The sequence below is a fragment of the Phaethon lepturus genome, unplaced genomic scaffold (assembly GCF_000687285.1).
Source record: "Phaethon lepturus isolate BGI_N335 unplaced genomic scaffold, ASM68728v1 scaffold48004, whole genome shotgun sequence".
Classification (NCBI taxonomy): Eukaryota; Metazoa; Chordata; class Aves; order Phaethontiformes; family Phaethontidae; genus Phaethon; species Phaethon lepturus.
The window spans coordinates 1-11861 of record NW_010533405.1 but is presented as its reverse complement, the minus strand read 5'-3'; the positions used below and the strand labels follow the sequence as shown (position 1 = coordinate 11861).

General features: G+C 45.2%; 1 protein-coding gene across 1 annotated transcript; it reads left to right on the top strand.

The window, feature by feature from the left end:
• Positions 1-3525: 3525 nt before the first annotated feature.
• LOC104619330 (glutathione S-transferase theta-1) lies at positions 3526-8669 on the top strand (the record flags this gene model as incomplete). Its single annotated transcript, XM_010285168.1, has 4 exons — positions 3526-3613; positions 4706-4856; positions 7068-7244; positions 8278-8669. Coding segments are annotated over 4 exons (617 nt in total), but the record flags the coding sequence as incomplete, so codon positions are not given.
• Positions 8670-11861: the final 3192 nt, after the last annotated feature.

Here is an 11861-nt window from a genome sequence, read left to right as displayed (position 1 = left end):
GCGGCTCATCTCTGGTCTCATCCTGGTGCCCTCTCAAGACAGGGCCCATCCTGCCTGGGGAGGGTGAAACAGGTCACGCCTGCCCAGACTTGCACTCCAGAGCTGAATCTGCTCCCAGCCCCTGGAAGCTCTGTTTGGCCCCTTGGGTCAAGGGGTGACCGGAGCTCCTCGGCTGACCGGAGCGATTTTAAGTACATGCTCTGCCAAGGGGCTGTAATACAATGGTTTGACCATGCAGCTCTGACTCCCAGAGCAGTCTCATAGCTGTGCTGCATCTATTTTTGTGGATCCCCAAGGAATGTTCCTCCAGCCATTTCTAGCAAATTAGTCACAGTGACAGCCGAGGAGTGCTCTGGGAACGGTGTACTTAGCAAACAAAAACACTCAGCTGTTCAGACTTGTCTGACTGTATAAGATGACTATTGCCCATTTATGTATTGCATTTTCCTAGTAAGTTGTTACTTTTTTGCCTAAGGCAAAGCATAGTACTTGGAAAACCTTGGCTGAGGAGATGATTAGGCAGGGACATGACTGGCAATTAGACTGATTTTTTTTTTTTTTCCTCCCTTTTTACATCTGTAAAATCTTGTCCACTGCTCTTTTTACCCACCCGTAAATCTCCTTCCCTGCACTATGACTTATGGTTAAGAATTCTTCCTGTGTGCAGCCTGCCCTGCTTTTTGGCAGTGTGTACTCTGCTTATTAAAGTTATTCCTCAAAGCCCAGCAATACACATGGTGTGTGTGTATATATCCTTGAGGGACATCAAGACCTAATTACACCAGACGCAACTGATGTTAAACAGCCCTAAGTCAAGTCAACGTACCCCTAAACAAGAAGACAAGTTCTACGTGCTGGAAGAGGGGCACAAGCTTAAACTCTGCTAAATGGTAAATACAAATATTGGTCTCTATTTTATAAATAGAGAGCAATCGGTCCCACTGAAGCATCAGCGGCAGAGTCTCGGCACATGTCTTTTGTGCCTGTATGCAAAGACCCTGTACGAGCCAAAGCAAGTAAGGTGCCACCTCTGGGCTGCGGTGCAGTCTGTGCAGCAGACACTGACCTACTGTCCAACCCGCTGTAATGACACGTTAGTCCCATCAGGGGACTAATATGTTCAGCACTCCTGCTAGGGCTGCTACATGATGAAAGCAGGCTGAAATCTGATTCGGGCTTCCCTCGCCCACTGCTTCTCCTATTGTTTCTCAGTTGCCCGCTCACTTTATTACCTGAGGTAATAAACTTTATCACCTTTATTATAAACCTTTATAAATTACCTTTATTATAAACAGTTTATTACCTGAGGTAATAAACACAGGCAGCAGAACAACCAGACAGCTAGGTCTGAGAATTGACTGCTCAATGTTGTAAGCATTATTGATTTGCAGCTTTCTGCTGCATTTTTCCAAAGACTACCTGAACGCTACATCTCTCACCAGAGCTGGGGGTGTGACGACCACTGGCCTTTGGAGCCCTTCTAAAAGCACAGGACCAAGCACCTTCCCAGAGCAACTCCTTGCATGACGCTAGGTTTACACAAATTTGCCTCACTGCTTTTATGGTATAAATCATGGGCGTAAGGCACCCGGTCCTTGTACTCTGCCTGCTGGCTTGATTTTCAGGATTTCTTTTCTTATATTCAAGTTTCTCAATTATTAGGCCTAACTTGCACTTTCTGTCTGGCTCTTATTCTTAAGAAGCCCTTTCTTCTGGTTCTGCTGTGCATGTAGAACCCCTTACCCAGCTAAGCTGCAGGCAGCCAGAGACATTTCCCAGTGAGGTGGGAGACGTGGGTTTGAATCCTCTCAGAGAGCAGATGGATATGAACCTCAGCCTCCAATGAAGCTACTTACACCAGAATTTAAGAAAGCGCTTCTCAGAGGAGGAACAAGGTAGAGGCTGGTCAGCTAGACAGGAGAAGGTGGTGGTAATGTTTGCTCTGCTTGATTTATCTCATTATGTGAAATCAATATTGGAAAAGCAGTCTGTAATTTGTAATGCAGCAACCTTCCTTTCTCCTACCCTGTCCCAAAGCCAACTGCAAATAAACGTGATAGTCCGAAGGCTGGTTTTATTTCTTGGAGGCTATTTCCTGCTGCACGTTTGTCCAGGAAAGCAGACACTGCCACTGCCTCCTGAATGGGGGCAGGTAGTTCTTGGGGGTGTAGATCACTGTCTGTTAGTTAATGGCCCTTTTTTTTTTTTTAAACAAAGGGATTTTTGTACAAGACCTCCTTCTGGTCATGCTGATTTGATCAGGATTTGCACCCTGGAATGTCATGTCTCCTTCTAGAGAGCACTTCAACCAACCAAAACAAACAAACTCTTCACACCGTTTCTTACATAGGTGTTCCTGGACTTTTGTACAACTCCCTGGCATTTAACTGCTGACTAGCAAGTCCAATGTCTGTACTGGGAAACTGAAAACCTGATTAGATAGTCAGCTCTTAATGCTTCCAAACTCAAGGGACTGTGGAATTTAAACTCTTTTATGGGATGGTGTCTTCCTCTTGCATTTTTCTGACAGAGGCAGGTTGACGTGCAGAGCCAGGAGTAATGCAGGGTAGAGGTGTTTGAGCTTCCTTGCCCCTAGCAAATGTCCACTGTGGCTGAATGAATTATTTAATGAGTCTACTGTTGTATTGCTGACATTCACATTTTTCCCATCCCAGCAAAAACTCTGGAAACATCCTCAGCTGCACGTCTGCTGAGGGATCAGCTCTGTTGACAGCATTTTCTTGCTTTGTAAATGCTCAATTCCCTCTGCTCTTCAGAGACAAACAGGAAAAAGATTTTGCTCCATGTGTCTATAAACCAGCCGGGTTCTCTTTGATTAATTAGCCACTGCAGTGATCTCTGTGGGCACAAGGCTTTTCCGTTGGTTTCCATCGTGACTCTATCCTAGCTGGAGTCAGCCACATTTACAAACTGCAGGTAAATTACTTTGTTTTGGTGTTGCCTGTGGGAACAGGAGCAGGAGTAGCAACCATCTGCTCTCGTTAGGATGCTCTGCATGCAAACTCAACTTTTCCAGACCCTGCTTCCTTGGCAAATATTAAGTATTTTTTACCTGCTCAGTTATCTTCATCCTAACTTCCGTCTTTCCCTCCCCATCTCTCAAGCTGCAGGACACACTGCTCTCAAGTCAAGTCAGCTGTTCCTGGTTATCTGCAATAGTGTTTTGAATACCAGTACCTTCATTGTGGTATCTAAACGCCTCTCAGGGAGAGATTTTTTTTCAGTGAGTTTTGCAAGTATTACTGGTACCTGAGTCAAGCAACAGAATTTCTCTATAGAAACGTGAACTGCTTCATGCCCTGTGCCTGGCCTGAGCCAACGGCCCTCAGCAGATAGCTTGTAAACTGACTCTTTGATCTCCTTTCCTTTTAATTGTGAAATGTGACTGTCTATTAGGGAAAACCTAACAGGGGTCACTGTTTTTCCAACTGGCTACAGGTATTTAATTTCTCTTTCACTGGCACATGCACTTCTAACCTCTGACTTGTCTGTTCATGTTCTTAGGGCCATCAAATAGTGAAGGAGCTGGAAAAGTCAGCCTCTTGAAGAAAGTACCAGCACTAAAGGATGGAGACTTCACCCTAGCAGAATGGTAAGAACTCAGTCCTTAGACTTCCTTGGCTACCAGTAATCTGTGCAGCACTTAGGAGATGCCATTTCCACTGAATCATTAAGGATCATGGAATTCATGAACATGTTGGTTATTTCAATAGTATAACCTCATTTGTTCTGTTTCCATTTTCTGTTTGAATTATCTTTCAGAATGTAAACAAATCAGCTGACTTAACTTCTTGATCTTACCCTGAATGCACTTACCTCAAAATGGGATTATAAACATTTCTGGGAAATGTTTGAAGTCATAAAAATCCCTTTCACCCTAGGAAAAAAATCTGTTTATCTGCATTAATCATAAAGGCCAAGTGAACACCTACAGAGATAAAATTTAGGTTTTACATAATAAGATTAATGTGGAAACTGGTTAATGGTGTCATAATACTGAAAAAATTGAACTATTGTAGTGTCAGCATAGTAGGATTATCTGCATTTTCTTCCATTTTGTCAGCACGGGATTTTCTGTGGCATCTCGTTTTGTAGTAACAGCCTGCATATTGTTGCAGATGACCAAGATATTTTTCCATCTGACTTCTCCTGCCAATTAGTGAAAGCATAAACATCTGGACAAACAGAAAAAGAGTCTTTAGGCTCTTCTTGCTGGGACTTCCACTGACTTCAGTGGAAGCTTCAGGCTAGAGATAAGTCCGATGAAAAGGCAACATAACCCACTAGAGAGTTTAATTTAGTATACAAGCACATGAACATGTGCAGGTCTCGGAGAGATGGGTCAAAACATTTGAGGAACAAGTGGGGTTAACACTGCTGGTAGATGGTTATGGAGGTTTATTGTTTGTTTGCCCCAGTACTGTCAGCAGTACTCTGCACCCTAGAACAGTGCTGTGGCTTTCCAGCAGGTTAAAGTTTTCGTGGGAACGAAGGTGATTAAGTGCCATCTCTGATGTCAACATGAATTAGATGCCTACATGCGGTCCCTAGACTCCATCAGAAATCCTGATCTGAATGCCTTTTTAGTGGAAGCAGCAAGTTCAGAAGGGGCAGGAGAGGGAGCAAAAGCATTCTGCAGCATAACTCCTGACCCCTTTCTTGTCTCTTGTTAATGCCCGAGCAGCACGGCCATTCTGCTGTATCTGAGTCGAAAGTACAACACTCCCGACCACTGGTACCCGTCAGACATACAGAAACGGGCCCAGGTAGATGAATACCTCTCGTGGCATCATGCTAACATCCGGGCTAATGCTCCTAAGACCATGTGGATCAAGGTAAGAAGACTGAATATTAAAATGCCGATGAAGTGAAGTTTTCCTGCCAGAATACTGAGCATTTGAACGGCTCCAGTTCGGAGAGAGTCTGTCACACTGAAATAAGAAACCTAGGCCATTCCTAGCCGAGAGGAGCTGTTGGAGAGGGAGCTGTTCCTAATTGCTCAACATCAGGATCTGGCAAAAGCAGCTTTGGTCATTTTGGTTTTTTCCTTAAAGTAGGTCTGATACAGAAGGTCTTAAAGCCCAACAGACTTCCATTGCCTGGATTTGTGAACGATTATATGACAGATTGGGTATTGCCTCCAGGGGCCTCCCCCTCACCGCACAGCTGTGCGGAGTGTGTGCACAGACAGAAGTTTTGCTTCTTTGGCGAGCGTGTGCTTTGTTGCTGGAAGCAGAAGGGCTTGCGTTCTTCATACAGCAGGTCCCTGCAGCCCCATCAGGGGGGAAATCCAGAAGGAGCCTTCTGCTTCCAGCCCACTTAGGTGCTTCTCTGACATGGGCTCAGGGATAGGCAGAACAGAGACACACAGAATGGCAGAATTTCTTTATTCGGTATGGTCAGATCGATTTACATTTAGGCAAAATTAACAGAAACACCCTGAGGCAGAAGATCGTTTAGTACCAGATGATTTTGCTGGATACCTATTTCCAGCCAACTCACCAGACAGTTAATGCAACTATCCTGGGAGAGACCCAGGTGCAAATATAGCCCTGCAAGTACAGCTGAGGTATGGAATTTCAGATGAAATCAGGGATGCCAGTAAACACAGAACAAGTTTGTCCTTGTTTGTGCCCAGCAAAGCATATCAGGAGTCATTTAACATTTTGATTTATTGATATTTGAATTTTTGGCTAGAGAGTAGAGAGAAGCAATTCAAACATGACTCAGATTCATACAAGAAGCAGTTTCTTCCAGTCTCTGCAGGCTGTTATTGCAGTGCTCCAAGGGAAAGAAATCCAGCTCATTGCTGCTGCTGATTAGATAACCCAGATACAGAAAAGGTCCTCAGAATAATTGAAAATAGGGAAATGTATAAAGCCACCATGTAATTGAAGGCATGTTAGCTAGACACGGGAGAAGACAGACAGCCCCGAGATACAGAAAAGGCAAGAGTGTTTCAAGCGACTACCCCGAGATCTCATCATGCATAATTGGAACCACTTAGGAAGAGAACTGGCCCTGAATTTTCTGATGAAATAGATTCCACATGTATTTGGCAAAAATCCTGGCTTGGATTAAGCAATCCCAACTTGAATAGTTGAATATACTAGCAGCAAGTAGAAATTCAGTCCACTCCCACCAATGGGAATTTGTATCTTTAATTCTACTTCTCTAAATAAACTGTATTTCTTTAGCTGTGGTAGGTGGAAGCAGCGTAGTTGTGAAACACTGCGGGCTCCAACGGTGCATACGCCTCTGTGAATGGTGACAAATCTTACTGAAAGGCAACTACCCCTGTGCCAGCAAGCCTGCGGAGACAAGGACCGCACTTACATGATCGCTCTGCAAAAATTTCTAGTGGTTTAAAGAATGTTGCTTGGGAGGCCACAGAAAGGCTGGTGTAAAAATGGCGCTTACCCACTCCTAGCCTCGCTGGCTGCTGTCACACGGAGGAAGCCATTTCCTGCCTCTCCAGCCAGCGTTGATGCATTCCAGTCCCTCCTACGCTCCCTGCCACAGCCACCACCGTGCCCTCCTTTCCGTCACCCCGCAGGACAGGCAGCTGCCTGCCTGCCTGCAGCGCCCAGTTGCACAACAGGGTGGATAGCAGGGGTGGCTGGTGGGCAGGCAGCCTGCTGACCCGTCTGGGCAGGCTGTTGAGACGGAGGATGTAGCAGGGGTGACTGTGGCAGAGACTTGTCTTCCCTGGAGCCGTTGCCCGTTTTTCTTTTGTAACCCACCACGGTGGAGCGGGAGGGCACAACTGCCAGGCACAAAATGAGCTGGATCCTTGGCTTCATTCTGCACGTTGCTGCCCGTTAGCTGGAGGTTACTGTCACGGCAGATCAGCCGCTTAGCACTGCTTGTGTGCCCTCCGTCCATGAGCTACTTGGGACTGCAGCAGTCCATGAAGCTCTGGCATTATCCTCTCCTGCCGCTTTGCCGCAGGATTGCTGGTGCTCATGAGTAGTTCATGGGGTGTGACTACCACCAGCTCCATGAGAAGATGGCCGACTGTACTCTGAAGTCTCTTCTCTCCTCAGGTGCTGATTCCCCTCTTCACAGGGCAGCCGCTGCCCTCCGAGAAGCTCCAGGAGGTTATGGAGGGGCTGTCCACTTCCCTGAAGCAGTTTGAGGAGAGGTTTCTGCAGGACAAGGCTTTTATCATCGGGAGCGAGATCTCTCTGGCAGATCTTGTGGCCATTGTGGAGCTGATGCAAGTGAGTGCTGGAGTGTGGTAAGGAAGTCTCAGCACAAGGGAAAACAGATGCTGCTGGGCAGAGAGGGGAGCAGCATGTGGTAACACTTCACTTGGAAGAGGATTGAGGGCATATCTCAGCAGAACTGGCTGAAGACAATGAGGAGAATATGGGAGTGGGTTCAGAAAACCAGTTAAAAAAACCCCAAAGCTGGCTCAGCAGATCTCTCTTGTGTCTGTCCTCTAACAATACTTCTTCTTCTCCTTCGTCCTTTATCATGACTTTATTTTTAACTGCCAGAGAAGGAGGTAATATATAAAAGTGAGAAGCAATAGCAGACAGGCCTGATGAAATAAGAAAATGATATAGGAATAATTTTATCATACAAGAATATTCTTCTTCAGATGGTACATGCGTAACATGCCATATCTGGAAGATGAAAGACTGAACTGCAGACAGAGGCAATCAAATTAATTCTGTTACAAACTGGTTGTTCTCTGCCAGACCGTCAGGGTCTGGATCCTGCAGCCCAGAAGTGATTCCTTCTCCCAGTTCTGTATCCCAGAGATTGAAAAATAGCAGTTCTGCTTCTCTACGGCATTGTGTTCCAGGGAGTGGCACAGGCAGAAAGTAGAAGAGGGGTAGATTATGTCAACTAAGACATCAGTTCAATTAAACACTTAGCGTTTTGTGCTGTGGTTTTGCTGTGTAACATGGCACTCCGTACTGCGGACTGTGCAGTTGTCCCTGGAATTGTCAGCCCACCACGTCTTCAGTGCTGTAACTGAAAGTCACAATCAGTGGTGGTCGTCCCTGTGCCGGCACTCGGGAATTGGCTTGTAAATGCCCTTTAAAATACGCACTAGCTTCTGTGTGTCCCCCCGATAGATAGATCTGACCAGAGGAGATTTCCCTCCTTCTTTGTGCTCCTCTGTGAGCTCCTCTTCACTTTTTTTTCTCCTGCCTGTACCTGCAGGTACACTTTTGGTGCCTGTCGTCTCGGTGAAGAAGTGACTGCCCAATGTCTCACTGTCGCTCTCTCCCCTTTCTGCAGCCTGTTGGAGTTGGTTGCGACATCTTTGAAGACAGGCCTAGGCTGATGGAGTGGCGCAGGCGGGTGGAGGATGCTGTGGGGAAAGAGCTTTTCTTCCAAGCCCATGAGATGATCCTCAATATCAAAGAACTGAGCAACATTCAAATTGATCCACAGCTAAAAGAGCACCTGGCACCTATGTTGATGAAGATGTTGAAGTGAATTAACCTATCTTACCATTTTTGCTGCCTTTTTTTTTTAAAAAAACTTCTTCTCTGACCTCCAGTTCTACATGTAACTGGAAAGAGCACTGTAATTCTAACACAGAAATTGCAGAGTGGTCCCCCCCTGCCCCAGGCCTTTCCTGTATCTTTGGGGGTGGAAGCTGGGGAAGGTTTAAGACCTGAAACATTAAATTTATACGGAAGGCTGAGGCCCTACAGGTCACTTAACATGTGCATCTGGGTTTTATTTCAGTGTCAGTCTTTTCAGAGATGGTAGAGACACGAACAGTATTTCCTGACAAAATTTGAGGCAGCCTACAGACTGGGAACATTAGAGAACTGTGCAGAATGATTTCATCTGTTTTTAACACATGCTTCTTCTCAAGGGACAAGCACTGCAAAGCCTGCCTGATCCTCACCTTCCCAGCACGTGTCTGCACAGTCAAGTACAGCACAAAAGTACACGCAGTCACAAAAGTGAAAAAAGACCTTGAATTTTTTTTTAAAGTTTGTTATTGCTGAGGCATCTTGCTTGGCTGTCCATGTACATTCCGCACTTCTATTTGCCTTTAGGTTCCTGTGAGAAGTTTCTTCATATTCATCTACAACTGTGAATCTTTGTAATTCTTCAGTTTAACTACTACTCTCGATTTCTGAAAGCCTGGGTTTCGTTGGTGCTTGGTCTGCCAGTACGCATGTGGCAGGGGCAGTTCTTGGAGATTCGTGCAGTAAAGGCCAAGCCACTTCAAAAAGCTGATGGTGGCCACAGCCTTCGAGTAATTGCCTACCTAAAATACTCTGTTGATACTATGCAAGGAATACACTGAAAGAGTGCGTTCATAGTGTTTCTTGAAAGAGAATACAACAGCAATCAAATTGTTTTTTTCTGCAGTAATACTGTAATAGCAATCCGCATTTCTCCTATGAAAGGCAGAGGAGGAATAAATCTAGATGTGCTCTTCTGAGACTATTTTGGATGGAAGTTCACCAAGTAAGTCACCCTATGCTGCTTAAGTCATAAGAGAGATTTTTGTGGCATTGAGCAACATATGCATCACAATAAAAGGACAGAGAGTTGTTTTGGAGCTTTTGGGCTCGTATTCTTGGCTGTGTTTATTTCTGGTTAGCTGTAGCTCAAATACAAACCCTTTTTGTACTGCAGCACAATTTATGAGGTAAAACTGAGAGAATCCAACCATTTCTACTTTCTTCAGTTGAAAATAGCAAATTGTAAAGGATGCAGAAACTGGTGGAATATCTATCTCTGCATACTTCCATTCATGAGTACCTGTTGCCCTTGAACCCTACCCTGAAATCCTTGCCCATGAACACTTCCTGTAAGGAGTAAGACAAAATGAGTAAGTAATTTGGGAATGGCTTCTCTCACTAATCAAATAGCTGCTTTTCTTTCCAGTACTGCCATATCTTGGCTAGTTACGTTTCTCCTGTTAAGTTCTGATGTGTCTGGTGCTGTTTTTCACTAAGGTTTCAGTTCTAGATACTACTGATTGAGTCCAGAGCCTAGGGAGATCTTTAAATTCCCTGACTGGAAAGAGAACTCCATTATATACTTCAGCTTGCATTAGCAGGAAATTTTTTTTTGTGATTATGTTTGACCTGACTGAAGGCGCTCTCTTTTCATGAACCAAAAATACTAGAAACAGACACACTTTTATTCCCACCCTTCCTTTCTTTTCTTCCCAAACAGTAGCTGAATAATATGATTTTATTGATGTTTTATTCACAAAATATTGTCTACAACTGAGTTAAATTTTAAATGGGAAGTTGTTGATTTTTTTGATAATTTTGTGAGTGGAATTGCTAAGTGGATGATGCCACGTGCAAATGTCTGCAGGAGGGAAAAAACTACCATCATTTTCCAAAGGCTGAGTATGTTTGAGACTAGTTGCTGCTGTACTGTCCTCTCTTGGATGTATGTTCATCCCCCTACAAGCATTTTAATCTCTCGCTCCAAGACAGAAACAATAAAACAAATATCTTTAGTTTACTGAAAACTCTGGGACGCTGTGAACAATCTGCCATTCACATGGTGAAACATCAAGAGCAAAGGACAAAGCATGTCATTAAAGACGTTTGTGACAGCCCCATGTCCTGTTGTAACTGCTGACATCTGATACTTGAATCTTCTCTTTTCCTTTTGAGGGTCCTCTGATATGCTGGTTTCTTGTCACGTGGGTTTTTTTGGCTTTGGAATGAGAGAGAAACAGAAAAATGGATCCTAAATGGCATCTTACCTGGAGGCAATGATTCCCAATAATCAGGCAGTGATGGGCTTGTTGCCTGGGTTTGCAAGGTGGCTGAATACCCCCACTGCCTTCATTTTGGTGACAAACTCAGGATCATCTCTTCTGTTTACAAGATTGTATCTTCCTGTAAATTTACCTTGGAATCTAACATTTTTCCTGGGTTATTTCTTCTGCTGCTTTCCAAGATTTGAAAGGAACGTCTGTATTACTGCTTACCACCTCAAGCAGCCACTCCCTGCCAGCCTGCCGCGCCCTGTCCTCTCTGGTTAGGTCTCTCTCTTCACAATCTCTCTCCTATAAATCTGTTTCCAGCCTTATTGCTGGCTGGTTTATACACACTGCTCCTGATGCCAGTATTGTCTTCATTAGCAGCAGTGAAGGCCAAGCAGTTCCTCCAGGAAAAAAAAAAAACGAGCAATTACATCCGTTTTTATTAGGATTGTCTAGAACTATAGAAAACCAAAAAGTCACAGTATACAGGCCCAATTTTCACAACCGTGCTGTGCCCTAAACAAGGTGACCTTTTAATCTAGCTGGTTGATAAACTTTTGCTGTAAATGAGCACACGTAACCCTCACTGGACAGTAGCTCAGCTTCTGAGAAACCTTTGATCTGTGGATTAGACTGTCCCCGAGACCCAGCCTGCTGGGGTTGCTTTTGTCAACTTTGGGGCTCAAAGTCCCGATTGCAGAACCTTGTTGGTAATTACATATATTGGATAAAACAATAAACCTCTCTGCTTGCCTTTTAATTTCTTGTAGTGCTGGTTGTTCTGAGAAGTCGCTGCTCTTCCATTCTTAACCCTCCCCGCACAGACAGGCGTGGCGGTCGTCGGTTGCGGTACCAGAAGTGACCTCCCCGGCAATAAGGACCATCGCAAAGCTCATCTTGCCCTGCCGTCAGCGAGGTGCCATTTCTCGCCTTCACGGTCTCTAGTACATACCCCAGGAGCGCACATGGCAAGCAGCCGCGGGCCCGAAAGCCAGCTGCTGCAATTGGGGTAAAACGGCGAAAAGCCAAGGCCCTGCCTGGGGCTGGCACCGGGCGAGGGGCAGCGGGGGGGCAGGTGTTGCTGCCCGCGGCGCCGGGAGCTGCGGGGGTGGTGCACGACACC